General features: G+C 37.5%; 1 protein-coding gene across 1 annotated transcript in view; it reads right to left on the bottom strand.

The window, feature by feature from the left end:
* Positions 1–466: 466 nt before the first annotated feature.
* The window catches only part of LEMD3 (LEM domain containing 3), a 48363-nt gene continuing 32897 nt past the window's right edge, over positions 467–15932 (bottom strand). The window contains exons 8-13 of the mRNA XM_040552581.1: positions 15570–15672; positions 15172–15350; positions 8285–8366; positions 3075–3180; positions 2914–2992; positions 467–2659 (exon numbers count right to left, since the gene is read on the bottom strand). Of these exons, the coding sequence (XP_040408515.1) occupies positions 2496–2659; positions 2914–2992; positions 3075–3180; positions 8285–8366; positions 15172–15350; positions 15570–15672 (713 nt within the window). The 3' untranslated portion in view covers positions 467–2495. The remainder of the gene's footprint in view (positions 2660–2913; positions 2993–3074; positions 3181–8284; positions 8367–15171; positions 15351–15569; positions 15673–15932) is intronic.

The raw sequence follows: 15932 nt of genomic DNA, 5'->3' as shown, positions 1-15932 counted from the left end.
CTCACAGGTAACTAGTGATAGGACTTGAGGGGATGGCCTCAAGTTGTACCAGGGGAGGTTCAGGTTGGAAATGAGGAGACATTTCTTCTCAGAAAGAGCAGTCAGGCACTGGGACGGGTTGCCCAGGGAGGTGGTGGAGTCACTGTCCCTGGGGGGGGTTCAAGGCAAGGTTGGACGTGGTGCTTAGGGACGTAGCTTAGTGGGTGACTTTGGTGGTAGGGGGATGGTTGGACCAGATGATCATGGAGGGCTTTTCCAACCTTAATGATGACTTTTTTTTTTTTTTTTTTACTGCCAGGTAGGCAGTGTTGAGGCTGAGGGAGCCTTACACAAAGCTCACACACCACCACCACCCACCCCCCTCCCAGCCCTAACCACCATTAAAAGTTAAGGCAACTCACTCTAAGCAGCAAACAAGTATTCATGTGGAAGAGGCATCCAAGTACCTAGAAGGTGAGACACATGTAAAAACCCCTAATAAACCTTTAATTTGAGTTTGGTTTGCTTTTCGGTTGTTTTTACAGGACAGGGTGACAAATTACAACAAACAGCTGATTTTTCTCAAACGTTCGGGTATTATACACATTCCCATCTGTCTTGCAGGAAGGGATATTGGTCAACTTAACAGTTTAAGGTAAAATAAGCTGCATAATAGTACATATTACAATAGTAATGTACAGTGTTTACAAGAAATATATTTTAGAAGCAAGATGGATGCATTTGTATCAAGATGCGACCTTTTAAAATGCCACAACTATTTTTACATTCACTCTTGCAACAGGTCACAAGATGGGGTCACTAAGGTCAGGTTAACAAATCACTATGATGCACATCAAATACAACAAAATTAGTTTATATACATATATATAATACATATACATGTATATTATACATATACATATATGTATATAGTAAAACTCATCAAAATCTACCAGACCTGGCACAATCCACTTACCCATCAAAAATATGTACTTGTCCTCGGTAAGTAGAATTCTGCATGGCTGATTATATATTATATATACTCATTCATTAGCATCTGAGACATAAAACTGAGGATTTAAAATTTTTCGGTTAACAAACTCCAATAATAAACATGGTGCCCACAAAAGCACAAAGGTAAGGCACAATAGGATTTTCTGTTGCAGAATAGTGTGCATCATGTTTACTTAACCATAAGAAAAACGTGCATTATTTGTGCAAGTCCATGCTGCAAATCCATCGTATCTACAAAGTAAAGTGAGTTAATGATAACATTTTCTGGACTGGTGTGCTTCCAGTCTCAACCCCTATGGGATATTCAGCTGGATACTTCGATAAAAATCATTGTGGAAGTTAGGATCAGTAAAGCCAATAATCTTAGATTTGCAACTAAACTTCTCAGCAACAATTTTGGAGGTCGGGATAAACATTAGTAAATTTAGAGCTTGGAATCACAAAATTTACTGTCAGCTGTACTTCTAGTTTGTATCAACCAAAATTGTTGCAAGGAAGTATGTACCTTTTAACATTTTGTCAGGTAACTGGTTCAGTAAAACAAGTTACAACATACTGGAAAAGTCACTTAATCCCAAATGGTATTTTGTCACAGCCCTGGCAATTGTCATAATAAATACAGCTTTTCACAAAATATTTTTCCAGTATCTGCCAATTGCTTCTTTATTGCTCACAAATTTGAATTCAATACAATTGGTATCAGACCTCTCACACAAAATCATAAGATATTTCAATATAAAACCTATAAAAGATATTTAACTTGTATCTAACACTTTAAGGTATTTGGCCTCTTGTCATGGTATAGCCAAAACCATATAAAACATTAGGTTTTGAATAAAATAGGAAGCTTATTCACTGCTTCAATGCAGACATCCTCACAGAACACAACCAGTTTTGCCACCACCAGCATTTACATTTATATACAAAACCTAGTACATTCTCATTCAGTATGTTTTCCCTCACACTTATAATGCAACCACTAATGCCAAATTAACTTTCCCCATACCCTAGCTGCAGATTATTATTTTACGGCAAGAAAAGAAAAAAACTAATATTGACTGAAAAAATTTTTTTAAAACTTATTCACCATCAGGAACTGTAGGTTGTTTGTTACAAAATACCCACAAGATTATTTCACAGGAAACTATGGAAATACAGGAAGTCTTTTCTCCATGCTTTTGTATTATCAAAAACACGTCTTGGTGCAAAAATACAGTCACCACATCTGAAAATGTTTAATGAATTCGGTATTCCTCATGCAAAACTTAAATGCACTGGTTTACTATAGCCCCGGAAAACTTCCTGAAGCAATTTTTTTTCCTGTCAGCTCAGTATTACTGCCTCATTGCTAAGTCCCTTTGGAAACAAGATTTCTGGAACGTTCAAACTTTTATTTAATTCATTAAAGTATTACATACAAAAAGCACTAAAAAAGGAAGACGGCAGCCATACAGGAAAATTCCTGTTGCAAGTAACAGTCCTAGCAGTTGTAGAAAGTCTTCTCAGGAGCTTCCCTGAGAATTAGTTGTGCCTGTCCGAAGACGGAGATGTGACATAGAGTTCATGTGTTTGTTTGATGGCTTTAGTGGAGTGTTGCAGGTAAGAGCCTGGGGAAAACGATGATGATATCGATCTAGCCGCAGGTATTTTACTGTTACCAGCTTTCCTATAAGGCAAATAGGAAAACAAACATCTTCTAGTTTAGGATTATTAATTTTTGCTTCAAGATACAGCAAATAAACCCAAACATTTTCATTACATGGAAATTAGCTTACCAGGTGACAGTGACTACTAAAAAGACATTTTTTGTTACAGCTCAATACTTCAGATGTTAAACACTTTGCCATTTAAAAGGACATTTAAAACCGCACCCATCCTCTGCCATTTCTACAAGTTTTGTCATAAACCCCGATTTCTTACCATCAAACCAAGAGCCATGTAATGCCTTAAAAGCCTTTCCAGCATACTCTGGAGATAGACACTTGACATATACACAACCCTGCATTAAGAAAGAGAGTTTTTGTTAAAAGTCCAGCTGACAAGGAGAAGCAGTATTACGGTGTCACTGGAAAGACACTCACCTCACGTGAATTTTTGTCTACGGCAATATGAACAATTCCATCGTTATCACTGCATTTCTCCAAGATTGCTTCTTGAATTGCTAGATGCCAGTGATCACCTATTTCCCTAAGCAAACAATGAAAGGTTTAATTAAGCATGTCATCTTCTAAAAGCTTGCAAAATATGACAAATAAATGTGCTAGTAACTCTAGCAACATGAAAGAATGCTAGTCTGAAGTATACAGATTATGATCCAATAGTTTTCACAGAAACACGTTTTCACATAATTCATTCTGTACTTGCCATGAAACCTGACAAAACCATCCACACCCAAAAGCTGCAATATAACAGTTAATTCGAAATACATTTCCATATGCTAACAAAATAAATGATTGATATTGTGCTATTAAAAAAGTTCAAAAGAGTGCCAAATTTGGGTGAGTTTACTTTAGAATTCTAAGTCTGACCAGGCGTGCTCCTGAAGCAAATCTCTCCCTCATCCCCATGCATTGGTTTGCATTATTGAATCACCTCAGAGTAAACCAACTAAAATCATTTTTGGTTTTAACTCGATAATGTACTCAAGAGGGCATTTAACATACCACAGCTGCTAAGAGGCATTCAGTCCATAGGACTAGATTAGAGTGGTCCAGAGTGGTCCAAAGTCAAACTCTTCAAAGTGCATACAGCATCATGCCAGGTCCTTAGCATCCAGTAGTTTGCTCTACAGATTTTTCCCTCTTACACTAGGCTACTCTGTACATCTTTAATCTATTACCTAGAGCTGAGATCAAGAACTCAGATGAAGTGCAAAACTACGTTTTAAGAGGTACCTCCTTACAACAAATTTAGAATAAAAATTGAGGTTTTGAGCATTCTCCATTCAGTACCTAAAATTATTCAATCACATGACATAGGAATTCAATCTGACATTGGAAAAACCTGTGAGAAAATATAGAAAGTTTCCTTCGGGTGTGAAGCACATGATACTGAAGTTCAAAACCCTTAAGGATAAAATTGTGCGTACAAGTACTTGCACGCAAGTACAACTTCTTACATACAAATATCAAATTCATGGGCAGCTACAGAGCATCTACTCTGTCAACAGCCACACAAGTTTTAGTTACGTGACTCATTTTCATTTTTCTCCTCTAAAAGAAAACATTTTATACTGCTCTTGATTAAAGAAACTACTTAGAGCTACACACAGCCAATAAGTACACTTGGATTCTTCAGGCTTCATTCCACTGCAGCTTGCTATAGAATCAATGTTTTTTTTTCTTGAAAAGTAACTTCTGTCACTCAATGATTTTTTTCCCCCTCAGAGTACACGGACCAAATTGTTTAGCTGAAGACCAATGTAAAGTCTACTCATGTTTAGTCCACAGAAAGTAAACATCCTCCTTCCCCACATTCCCAGCAATCTCATCCTTGCCAGCTGAGTGGTTTCTTTAAAACTTGACATCAGCTTCTTGCCTCTGGGGCCTACTTAGTACTTCAGCTATTGAATATTTGGTAAATTGGGTCTCAGTTTGCTTTAAAAAATTCAATCCTAAGAATCAAAAGGAGCAATCCATATTTTAGGGGTTTGTCCTCCCCTTCTACCTGCCTGCCATCACCTTCCTTTCTGAAACTGCAAGCAGCCATAAACTCATCTTTCCACATCTACTTGTGTCAAGACAGTCTGTAAGACAACACTTGAGGGACTTTGGCAACATCGAATGCCAGATTTGTTTCTGATATTTAATGCTGACTGGTTAGAGAATCAATTGATGCCACTTACTCAGGAAGATCGTATATAAACAAAGTAGGACAGGGACACAAGTGTGCAAAAGATGCAAATGAAGGTTCCAGTGGCAAGGAGACTTTCCAGTGGAAAACACCTACAACTTAAAACCCTGCAAAAATTAGAAGATATATCCTACTCAGACTGAAAGACCAAATGTTTTCTTTCTACTAGACAGCTCAAAATGAAGGGCTTATGTCAGGAATAGTGTGGCCAGCAGGACTAGGTAAGCGATTGTCCCCCTGTACTTAGTTCTGGTGAGGCTGCACCTCAAATACTGTGTTCAGTTTTGGGCCCCTCACTTGAAGCAAAGCGCTGGAGTGTGTCCAAAGAAGGACAACAGAGCTGGCGAAGGGTCTAGAGAACAAATCCTATGAGAAGCAGTTGAGGGTTTATTTAGCCTAGAGAAAAGGAGGCTCAGGGGAGACCTTATTGTTCTCTACAATTACTCCAAAGGAGGTTGTAGCGGGATGGGGATCGGTCTCCACTCCCAAACAACGAGCGACAGGACAAGAGGAGATGGCCTCAAGTTATGATGGCCTCAAGTTGTGCCAGGGGATGTTTAAGTTGGATATTAAGAAAGATTTCTTCACTGAAAGGGTTGTGATGTGTTCGAACAGGCTGTCCAGGGAAGTGGTTGACTCACTATCCCTGGAGGTATTTAAAAAACACGTAGATGCGGTGCTTAGGGACATGGTACAGCTGTAGACTTGGAAGTGCTAGGTTAACAGTTGGACTTGATCATCTTAGAGGTCTTTCCCAACCTAAATTGGGAACTCGTGGACTTGACGATCCTTGTGGGTCCCTTCCAACTCGGGATATTCTGTGATTCTGTATTCTGAATTGATTCTATGAAGGGAATATACAAGTTCCTTCCAGTTCTGTAACAGTTTGAACAGCGGTATTTTCTAAATAATAACATGCTGTGCTCAGGATGTTAGGGAACTAAAGTCAAAGTTGAAAAAGCCTGGAAACCTTGCCCTTGGTGCATTCCCTCCCGCCCAGCTCAGGACTCATGTCCAAGGGGTCAGATTTTCTTGAGAAGCATGCTGTTATCAGCAGAAAGCCAGCTAACACAAGAAGAGCAGGGTGGGCAATCAGCTTTTCTGCTGGTTTGGTATAAACCAGACTTTTTTTTCCCCCAAATACTGCAAGTCACTGAATTACTTCCAAGTGCTCATTTCCTGTTCGGAAATTAAACAGAAGTGTATTCTTAGTCTAGTCTGCTTTTTTTGTTTTACAGAACTTGCACACGAAACATTAACAGTTGAAACTAACTTGGAATTTCCCATAATGAAACAGGCCCCCCAAAAGGCATGACTTGCCCTTCCTTGATCCTGCACGTATATGTTCCATCAGCTGTCAAGGTGGTTCTTGCAGGAATGCTAACCATGTTTCACGAACAACTCTTGCCACCAATTTAGTGGCAGATACAGAAAAACAAATATGGTTTATCCAAATGATGCCTAGACTGATGTTTTAGAATACAGGTTGGTGTCTGGCATAGTAAACGCCTAGAGCATACACCCAAAACTACTCAAAAATTTTAAGTCAGCTGCTGTGGCCTGGGGGTTCACAACGTTCAGGTAAGTTCCTGACTTTTGGAAATGGAAAGATGGTTCCTGACTCTGCCAGCATTGATACATACAAATTAACTGGCATGTTCTCCAGATGATTCTCAGATCAAGAGAAAAGACCGCTTTTACGGATGGCTTCTACCAGCTACTGGCATATTGTTGAAACATACTTAGTCATTTATAGCTTGCATATAATAGCTTGACTTAAAGAACAACTAAAGCTTTGTTAACCATACCTTGCACCCTTGGCATACTTCTCATCTGAAATCAAACTATTTGCCAACCTAATCACATACACTGGTACAGTCTGCGTTTTAGAAGGTCAAGGAAAGCATTCATTTCTTTCAGACTGGGATAAGAACACAAACCTCCTTCCTTTTGACATACACAGTTGAATAAAGTATTTCCTCTTGCACTGCGGTGCTTTTTGTTTTGTAAATTATTGCAAGGATGTGGACAAAAAGTAAATCCTCTGTAAGACACCTCATGGAAGAGAAATGGGTCAGAGGGTGCAATACAGAATTGGATTAGGAATCCCACTAGGACTATAATTCAGCAGTTCGGTAATAGAGCTAACACAACACCCAAAAGAAAAGATCTAAAACATGAATATGTTAGATACAAGTTGTAATGTTCAAATAGCTGACTGGACAGAGGCGCTAAGGAAAAGTTGAAAGAGAACAACTAGTTCATAAAGTTTAGCTTAAACGTACTTTCTAATACTGACCCAATCTACGTCAAGCAACACTGAAGCCTACAGCAAATGCACAGCCTATAAGGAGGGACTATTTCGAAGAAAGAAACATCCTAGTTAATGGAACTGGTAACGGGATACACTTTGAACAGCTAACGTTTGGAAACAATAAAACCAATGCAGTATACCCATAAATATTACAGTGAAGCTTCAGGACTGGATTTCAGCACTACTCAGACCAACCAATATAGCTCACGAAGTCTCCTTTGTAGCAAGGACAATTGATGTCACCCAAAACTCTCATTAAATCTTTTTTTTTTTTTTAATTTTTTTCTAGTGAAGGAGCTATGAATTTGCCTCAAAACACCTAAAAGTTCGGTCATTCACCCTACTGCAAGCTGGCATCTATGAAAGAAGCAACAGCTGGGGTTTCTGCCCATAACAGTCATAAAGCCTTAAAGCCACTGAAAACAGTTTTTAGAGTAGTTCTCTAAGCTAGGGATAACAAGATCCTCAACTAAATTAACTAACAGCTTTTCAACTAATAAGGCAAGAAGCTAAAATAATTAAGCACGTCTAGAAACAGAAATGAAACAGATCGGAAGATGTATATCTGAAGTTAGCAATCACTTGTGTCTCTGCTGTTTTTTTTCCTACTTCCTATTATTCCCTATTCTTATCGATAGCTTTTGTTTTGCGTTCAGCTTCGCATATTCCTCAGTCTCAATTAGCATGTTATTTTTACTTTGTCAGGCAGCATAGCATCCTCTTTTCTCCATTATGTAATCATATCAGGGAATAAATTACTTCAGAGGTTTCTGGAGTCCCTGCCCTGGACAAACCAGATTTCAAAGACCAGAAAGGTGTAGCTGGCATAACCTATGTGTTAGTGCCCTAAATGTCAGACCCCAACTCCTAACATGATCTAGTCCACAGCCAGTGAGGATATAACATGACAGAAGGTGAAGCTTTAAAAGGCTACAATTACTTATTTATTCTACCTTAACTCCTGGCACATGAAGCAAAGTTTGTTACTCATTCAAATACACTATATACTTACACTTCTTTCAAGGTATGCATGTTTACTCTGTTCTTCCAAACCCCTCTCAGAGAGCAAAAGTAGACACTTCCAAATCAATACAAAAATAGAGTGAGATTTTTTTTTAAACTTACATAACTGGGTCGAACATATTGCGAATCTTTAGACATGGTGTCAAGCTGTTTGGCGGCGAATTTCTTCTATCTAGATGAAATGCTATAAAATAAACAAATTTAATAGGTATTATGGAAGTCAATAAATACATCTAGCTAACCATTTGATACATTAAAAACAGAAAGGTATTACTCAAAATAATACTTTCATCCACACATGAAAAACCTTCAAGCAAATAAGTCTCCCTAGTCTTCTACCACACTGACAAAAGCAGATCATACCCAGTAATTGATTTTTTTTTTAATATTTATAACTTCTAGTTGTAATGCAATCTAGTTGATAATGCATTCACTTATGTTTGGGCCATAGTAAATGGAAGGAATGGAAGGTATTTTAAATACTATGCAGTTGAAAAGAAAGCGTTGGCATTGTGTCTCTGTGAAAAGACGGATATTCTTAACTTCTGAAGCAAATCTTTGGAGCTGCAGGTTAACCAGTTTTAAGTACCTAATAAATTTTCATTTCTTCCACTTCTGGGGCAGTCTACTGTCCACTTGCCTAAGAGACACGGAGATGGATGTTTCATTGCATCTGTGTTTCAATAACAACTGTCAAGTAGCCCTCTACAACGATGGAGCTTGCATAACCCTAGATACTCTACATGCACATTGAGAAACTTAAAAAAACACAAAATGAAATGCAGAAGACATAACAGATGCAAGAAAAATGGAAATTAAAGATAACAGCAGAGTAACTCTTTCAAAGCTGAACAGTCCCATGAAATATCTAAGCTTCTAAAATGAATACTATCTTCTTTCTGAAGTTCTCAAGTTCTCCCTTTGGGAGTTGCAACAGAAGATTGCATTGTAAGAAAAGGAATACAGGACCCTTCAGATTCAAATAAGGTACTTCTATGCCATGAGAAGATCCAACAAAGTGCATAACCTGGTGAAACAACTTTCAAGGCTTGAAGGAAGTTTTACTTTGAAGATCTGGAGGTGAGTAGATGGAAGAGTTTAAACATAAGACTACAAATCTCAACAAGACGTAATGATGCACCAAGCTGAGGCTAATGCTTCTCCTTTTTCGGTCCCTACCTTGTTAAGTTTGACAGATTCAAGATGTCACATTTCAAGTGTTAGAAGTCTAAGTTTTAGGCAGCAGTGCTGCTTACTGCTGACCTTTAAAAACAAAATCTTGGAAGTATACCCAACATATATGAACACCACTGCTCTTCCATAATCCACCAAAAAACACCTATCGTCAGTCACACAGAAGATACTGCATGTGAAAGGCAAGCACTGACCACGAGAAAGTTCACTGCCTGAAGATACAGCATAGACGACTTAGTTCTTACATAAATTTAAGGCAAAAAAATAAGAAAGCAAAACCCAAACATGCAATTACCGAATAGAAGTTAGAAAATGTGGGCTCTGAATCTAACCTTAACCTCCACAAATAACTAGAAATGCTGTAATAAGATATACACACATTATCCAAGTCACCAACACCTACAATTGTCCAGTTTTTCTTGGGAATGTTTTTCTAAATATGCTGGTGACACTGCATCTATCTCTGAGCTGCCTATAGCTTAAGGACAAGTCCTTTTTTCAATAGCACATGGTTTTGTAAAGTTTTTTGCCCTTGATTAAAAATTGTATGTAGGGTATACAATAAAAACTTTACAGAACTAAGCAACATTGAAAAATAGATGGACTTACCTTACTCAGGTAGGTTGGCTCCAGCAGATCAAGGGAAGGTGAAATGTCACCAGCATATTGTACACTGGGGCACCACACCACACTGGAGAAGGTGATCTGGGGTAGCCTAGTCATGGACCTGGACCTGGACCTGAAAAGGCGTGGGGTTGAGGAAATTATGTGCTGATTGTTAATAGCTAGGTTTATTCAGCACATCCTTTTAATCCAATGATAAAGAATGGTGAGATTATTTGCAGAGACCCTTGGCGCACAGGACCAACATTTCTGCGAAGTTGTTTTTGAACTCCAAAAAAAATACTGTAATTTAAGAAGGCAGCTAAGCTATGCAAAAATAACCAAAAAAATTTGTGTTTTAATGTAGATATCTATAAAACCAAGCTCTACCAGCTCCAATTTCTGATCATCTTCCAAACAAAAGCCCATGAGGATCTCAGGTGCTTACAAAAAGCTCCATCTACATTGCATGGAAAAAATAACTACAGAAATCACTGATACACAAAATAATTGCTACCATAGGCATTAAAACGTATACTAGAAATCCCAGAAATCAGACTGAAAAGGGAGGCTAAACCAAGAAACGGGCAAAGTACTGTACCTATGTAGCAAAATTCAAAATAGTGTAGTAAACAGATACGCATTGAAGTTCAAGAGATGTCTGTAACAATTAATTCTACTTCCTCCCCACAAAAGAGCAAGTTTCAGTTACTAGGTGACAAATCTATTCTGATCACAGTACTAATTATTTAAAAATTTACACTGGCATGGAACATACAGAATATTCTCACAACAGAGTTCCTCCAAGTAAGAGCATATGCAAGCATTCTTGCAGGACAACAGTCTAAGCTACATCATAATTCAGCATCTCATCTGTTGTTTCGTTTCTTGAATAGGTCTCAGCAGTTAAGATTACAAGCTGAGGGTGAAAAGGTGGATAAGGAAAGGAAAATAAATTTTATACAGTAAACCAGTGACAAGAAAACATTTAGGACTTCCATAAATTCCTCTCTTCAGGACTAGCAAGAACCTTCAAGAGAAGCAAGGAACTTTGTATCTCAATCATAATGTGCTTTATTACCTTAAACTGAATGTGACAGTATCATGGGCGTTCAGACAGCAGCCGCTAATGGTGACCACTGTCAACAAGCCCTGTACCACTGTGACTGGAATATGTCTATGATGGAAGAAGGGGCAATTGCACAGACTTCAAAACGAACACCTAAGAAAACGTGGTACAGCTTGCTCTACCTCTTGATTCACTAGTGTATTATTGCAAAAAAGATTCCCTGTCATCTCCACCACGACTTATAAAACTGCCCAACAGATCTTCAGACGTGGATTTGATGCACATAAGATTGAAGACTTTCACAAGATGCAGATAAATACATTTCTGAGAAACAGATTTATTCACTTTAAGTCCCAGATCACTTATTTATGAAATACTAACCCTTCTTATCAAAGTCAAGAGAAAAAAGATTAAATGCTTAGTTGAATGCACTGAAGTTATACACTTTCACACAACACACAAGACTTCATTAGAGAGAAAAGATATTGACGTTTAAGTATTACTACTAAATGTTGTTAAGAAAGGACAATGTGGTTGATGAGGTTTAATTCACCTAAGTTCAGCTACAGAAAACTAACGTGGAAAGGATACAGCATTCTCCCTCAAGTATATTTTCCACAATTTTCTTGCAGTAAAGAGAGCCTTTTCAACACGGAGAAAGGATTGTATTCTCACGAGTGAGGGAGGAGGGCTATCGTTCACTCAAGGTAACAGATTATCTTGCATTCTGCAGGATGAAATATCACCCTAGATGTGGTAACCCAGGCTGAATCCAGAGGTTCAGAGAACCTTGTCTCGTCTCCAGAGCTGTAAAGCAACTTTAGCTATCACTGTTAGTTTAGCTACTTTGCAGCTTACCCTACGTATTTTTCCTTAGAGCTTCTGTTATCGAAGACATGCTTCTTTCAAAAGCAAATTCAACACTAAAAATATTTCTTTCACTGCTCTAATTAAATTATAATCTTGCATGAACAAGATTTTTGAATTGACAATTACCCTGTACATTTTTTTCAGAATACTGCTCATATTTGTCCATCTTACAGTGAGTTTACCTACCCATTCTTTTTTTTGACAAATATGTTAACCATACCAGGAGATGGCATCTCACAGTAAGATCACCATCACCAGACAGACTGGAAAAAACAAAACACAAGCTATCACTTGTGAAAGTGCAGGCTGCACCCTGAAGGACTGAACAAAATGCAACAACACTTGAACTCTGGATGCTAACGCAGATACAGCAGAGCCTAGATCCTCACACATGCTACAGGTCCCATACTTAAAATGCACGGTATCATACATCAATAACCCAGCACACGTTGACAGGTCAATAGGCTTTCTTCTTCAATTGCACATACTCTTAAGTATTGTGTTCTGCTACAGACCTACACCAGATCTCAAGGTTGTTTTTTTCTTTTTCTTTTTTTTTTTTTTTTTAAACTGTGATGCTAACTGGGTACTAAGATGCACAGAAACCAAAAAACTTTGCTCCTTCAGCAACTCCCAGGCTCTTCTGTTATAGCCAAAGTATACTATTTCAACTCTTCAAAGGCTGAACTACAAACGTAACAAGAACTAGGAAAATAGCTGTTGAAAGAATTGAAACAGGATAGCACTTAACATATCCTATGCAGCAGTAAAAGCATAGAAGGAACCTATCAAATATGTATTCTAGCTAAAAGCCACAGCTGACAGGTAAAACTATTCTGTCTACGTCTACAGTATGTGGCAGTAGGTATTAGATGCTCAGATTCATATGATACCTAACATTAGCTACTATAGTAGCTTTCTAAGAAGTTTTGGAAGCTACAACTCTGTTGGAGTCTTGAATTAATATTTCATGTAGCAAAGCAACACCTGGGCTATCACAACTGAGAAGTCTTCCACATGAAGGAAAATCCAGACTGATTTCTGATACAGGACAGAATTTTATGAAGTGATTTATATCGCAATCACACATGACAAGAAAAGTTGAGAGCACAAATGAGTAGTAAATGAGAAATTCCAGAACTGGAGCATCATGGTTCACAGCCTGTATTGATGAATATACAACATAAAATATTTGGCACTGCAATACACATAACTTGCAGACACAATTAATTTTAAGTGTCTGAAAATTAACCACGACAGTATTACAGAGATGGAACAGAAACAGCTGTAAACATCCACCACTTCTGTACTGTACTTAAAATACTCACATATCCCTGATAGACAACGTCCTGAAAAAAAAAAAGCTCTGCAACTCTCATAAAAAGTTACTACTCACTTCTTACTAAAATTTTGAAAAACTGAAATGAATGATATAGTTGTCACAGCAGAATGCTATGCTATTATTATTTCAGGACAGTAACTGCAAAACCTCAAGCCTGTAGTATTATTTACAAGGTTAAAAAAACAGCTCGTTTCCAATGAATGATTAAAAATGAGAAGTATAAAGCTAAAAACAATGGCATAACTGATATTTAATCATATCCCAACATAACATTTTGCAGAGAAGCAAGAAACTCAGACCCTCATCAAATAACACTTCAAATATTTGCGAACGTCTCAAAAATATTCGCTGGTTTTGATGGGAAAGAATTGCTTGGTTTTGCTTTGAACATACAAAAAGCAAAACTTAAGACCCAAGGGACGAAAGCATACACGTAACATACGGACATGTACAAATGCCATGGGACAAAACTGAAATGTTAGCAGTCCTTTTATTCAGGCAATCAGGTCTGCTTCAGTATAACTGTTCCAGGCCACAAAGAAGCTTCTTCTGTCTGGAAAGGCAATAATTACATTTGAAGAGGTCACTCTAAACTATACCCTCTTTTATAGGGAACAATAAAAATATTGTTTCTTACAAATAGAAATGTATACCAATAAAAACAAAAAGACTTAAGCTGGTTACTATATGCATTAGTTAAACCAAGATCAAAATTAGCATGCTCCAGAAGAGCATAAAACTAGAGTATAATTGCTTGTCAGTAGGAATTTTGCTTAAGTGCCCAAAAAGAGCAAGAAGTCTGTTTGTTGTTTTTAACAAAGCTTCTTTCAACATCTAGTTCAATGTCATAGAAGTAACGCATGATTCAACCTTGGTAACATCCAATTAACAAAGTAAGTTGAACTAAAAACTGTAGAAGCAGCAGCTCCTTCTTCCCTTGCCATCAAAATAAGCCACCAAATTTATAAACTAGGATTCTGTACAGAGCTTACGAGTCACACTGATGGAAGAATACAGACTTCAAGAAGAACATAATATGCAAGACAAATTCTTTTAGACTCTCAAGATTTAAACAATTGGCAAAGATTTCACTTTAAACATTTAACTTCCCTATACAGATTTTGATAGAAACGATCATTCTTTTATATTGCAACCCAGAATTCAAGACTTCTGGCTTAAGTTTTCCGTTGACTAAAGCTTAACATGAAAAAAAAAAAAGAACTATGAAAAGATGACCACGGCAGACAAATGCAGCTCACTGGATTCTTGCCACTTGGCTCCACGATAAAGTTTAAGTGACAGACCATCACGAAATTCACATGACAACCTCCTCTAATAAAGCAAGTGCTTTTTTGTGCCAAAGAGCTTGAAATATGAATGCAGAATAAGGAGAACCAGAACACTGCTAGAAGATGCTCAAAATCTACATTCTGCTGATTGAGGAGTCTTATATTTTGAAAGGGAATCTGCTGGGATATGTACACTGCTCTTCCTCCAAACTTTGTCTTAAGGTACTTGACTGATAACTAAATGGTAGGAAATTCCGGTCTAAAAGCTCTGATTTACCTACTGTCAGATAAAAATGATTTCATAATTTCCAACGAGCATAAGGGATGTCAAAATTCAACCAATTAAAGGAAAGGACTTGGGTGGGGTTTTTGTTTTTTAATTCATGGAAAAGAACAAGGAACTCATTCTGCCTGTATACCCTTAGTTATACTAGAAAAGCTTATTTTGCTTGAAAACAAGGCAGACACTGAATGCACATAAGTAAATCTACTGAATGAGATGACAAAAATGGCAGTTCATAATGATAGCTGAAGTTATGAGAGAAAATGTCTTCCATTCTCAAGTGACAAAATACCTCTTAGAAGTTAGAAGCAGAAATTAAAACAATTATATTTGCAATACCTTGGCCTTGCCACACTTTCGATGGTATTACTAAGATTTTGTCACATGGTACAGAAGGTTGCATCCATTTCCATACCAAGAACTCAGCATCACCTATTCTTTGTGTCTCCGTGTGAATTCTAGATTCATTTGCTGCAAGAAAGTCAACTGCTCTATTCCAGACTTTCTTCATTTTCCTCCTTAAAAAATGAAGAAAGAATTACAATGTTAGCATTATAGCAACCTGCACAGCTGACATCCATCACTTAAAAGAAAACCAGTGTTTTTTCCCCCAGATGTATATAAGGATATTACACCATGTAACCTACTAACATTAAATTAATTTACCAATTTGGTTTTTACGAAGTTATATGCTTTATTCCATGCAATAAAATTCAGTATGTATGGCGGGTACATACCTTTCCTGAGATGGTATTAGAGAATCACGCACATGTAAAACAGGCATATAAGGCTGCAAGTCTTTATTTTCAGAACATGCCTCACTGTGACTTCTTAGAACATCTGAGAACACCGTAAGAAAAACATATAATTATGTAGTTTATACAAAGAAAAATATCAATTGTGACTATGAACAGCTATTCCGAAGCCCCCTTCCAAATTTCAGTAATTTATAGTTTTGAAGCATTTTTACTCCTAACCATGCTGAAGGCAAATCAAGAAAACTAACCACACATCCAATGCCTCCAAGTACCCCAAAAGAACTTTGGAACACAGGAAAAAGAGTTCTTACAGTTATTCGATTGCTACTTTTAATTGCTAAC

The sequence above is a fragment of the Cygnus olor genome, chromosome 1, assembly GCF_009769625.2.
Source record: "Cygnus olor isolate bCygOlo1 chromosome 1, bCygOlo1.pri.v2, whole genome shotgun sequence".
In the NCBI taxonomy this organism is placed as follows: Eukaryota; Metazoa; Chordata; class Aves; order Anseriformes; family Anatidae; genus Cygnus; species Cygnus olor.
Note: the sequence above shows the minus strand (reverse complement) of the source record. Positions and strands in the feature narration are given on the sequence as shown.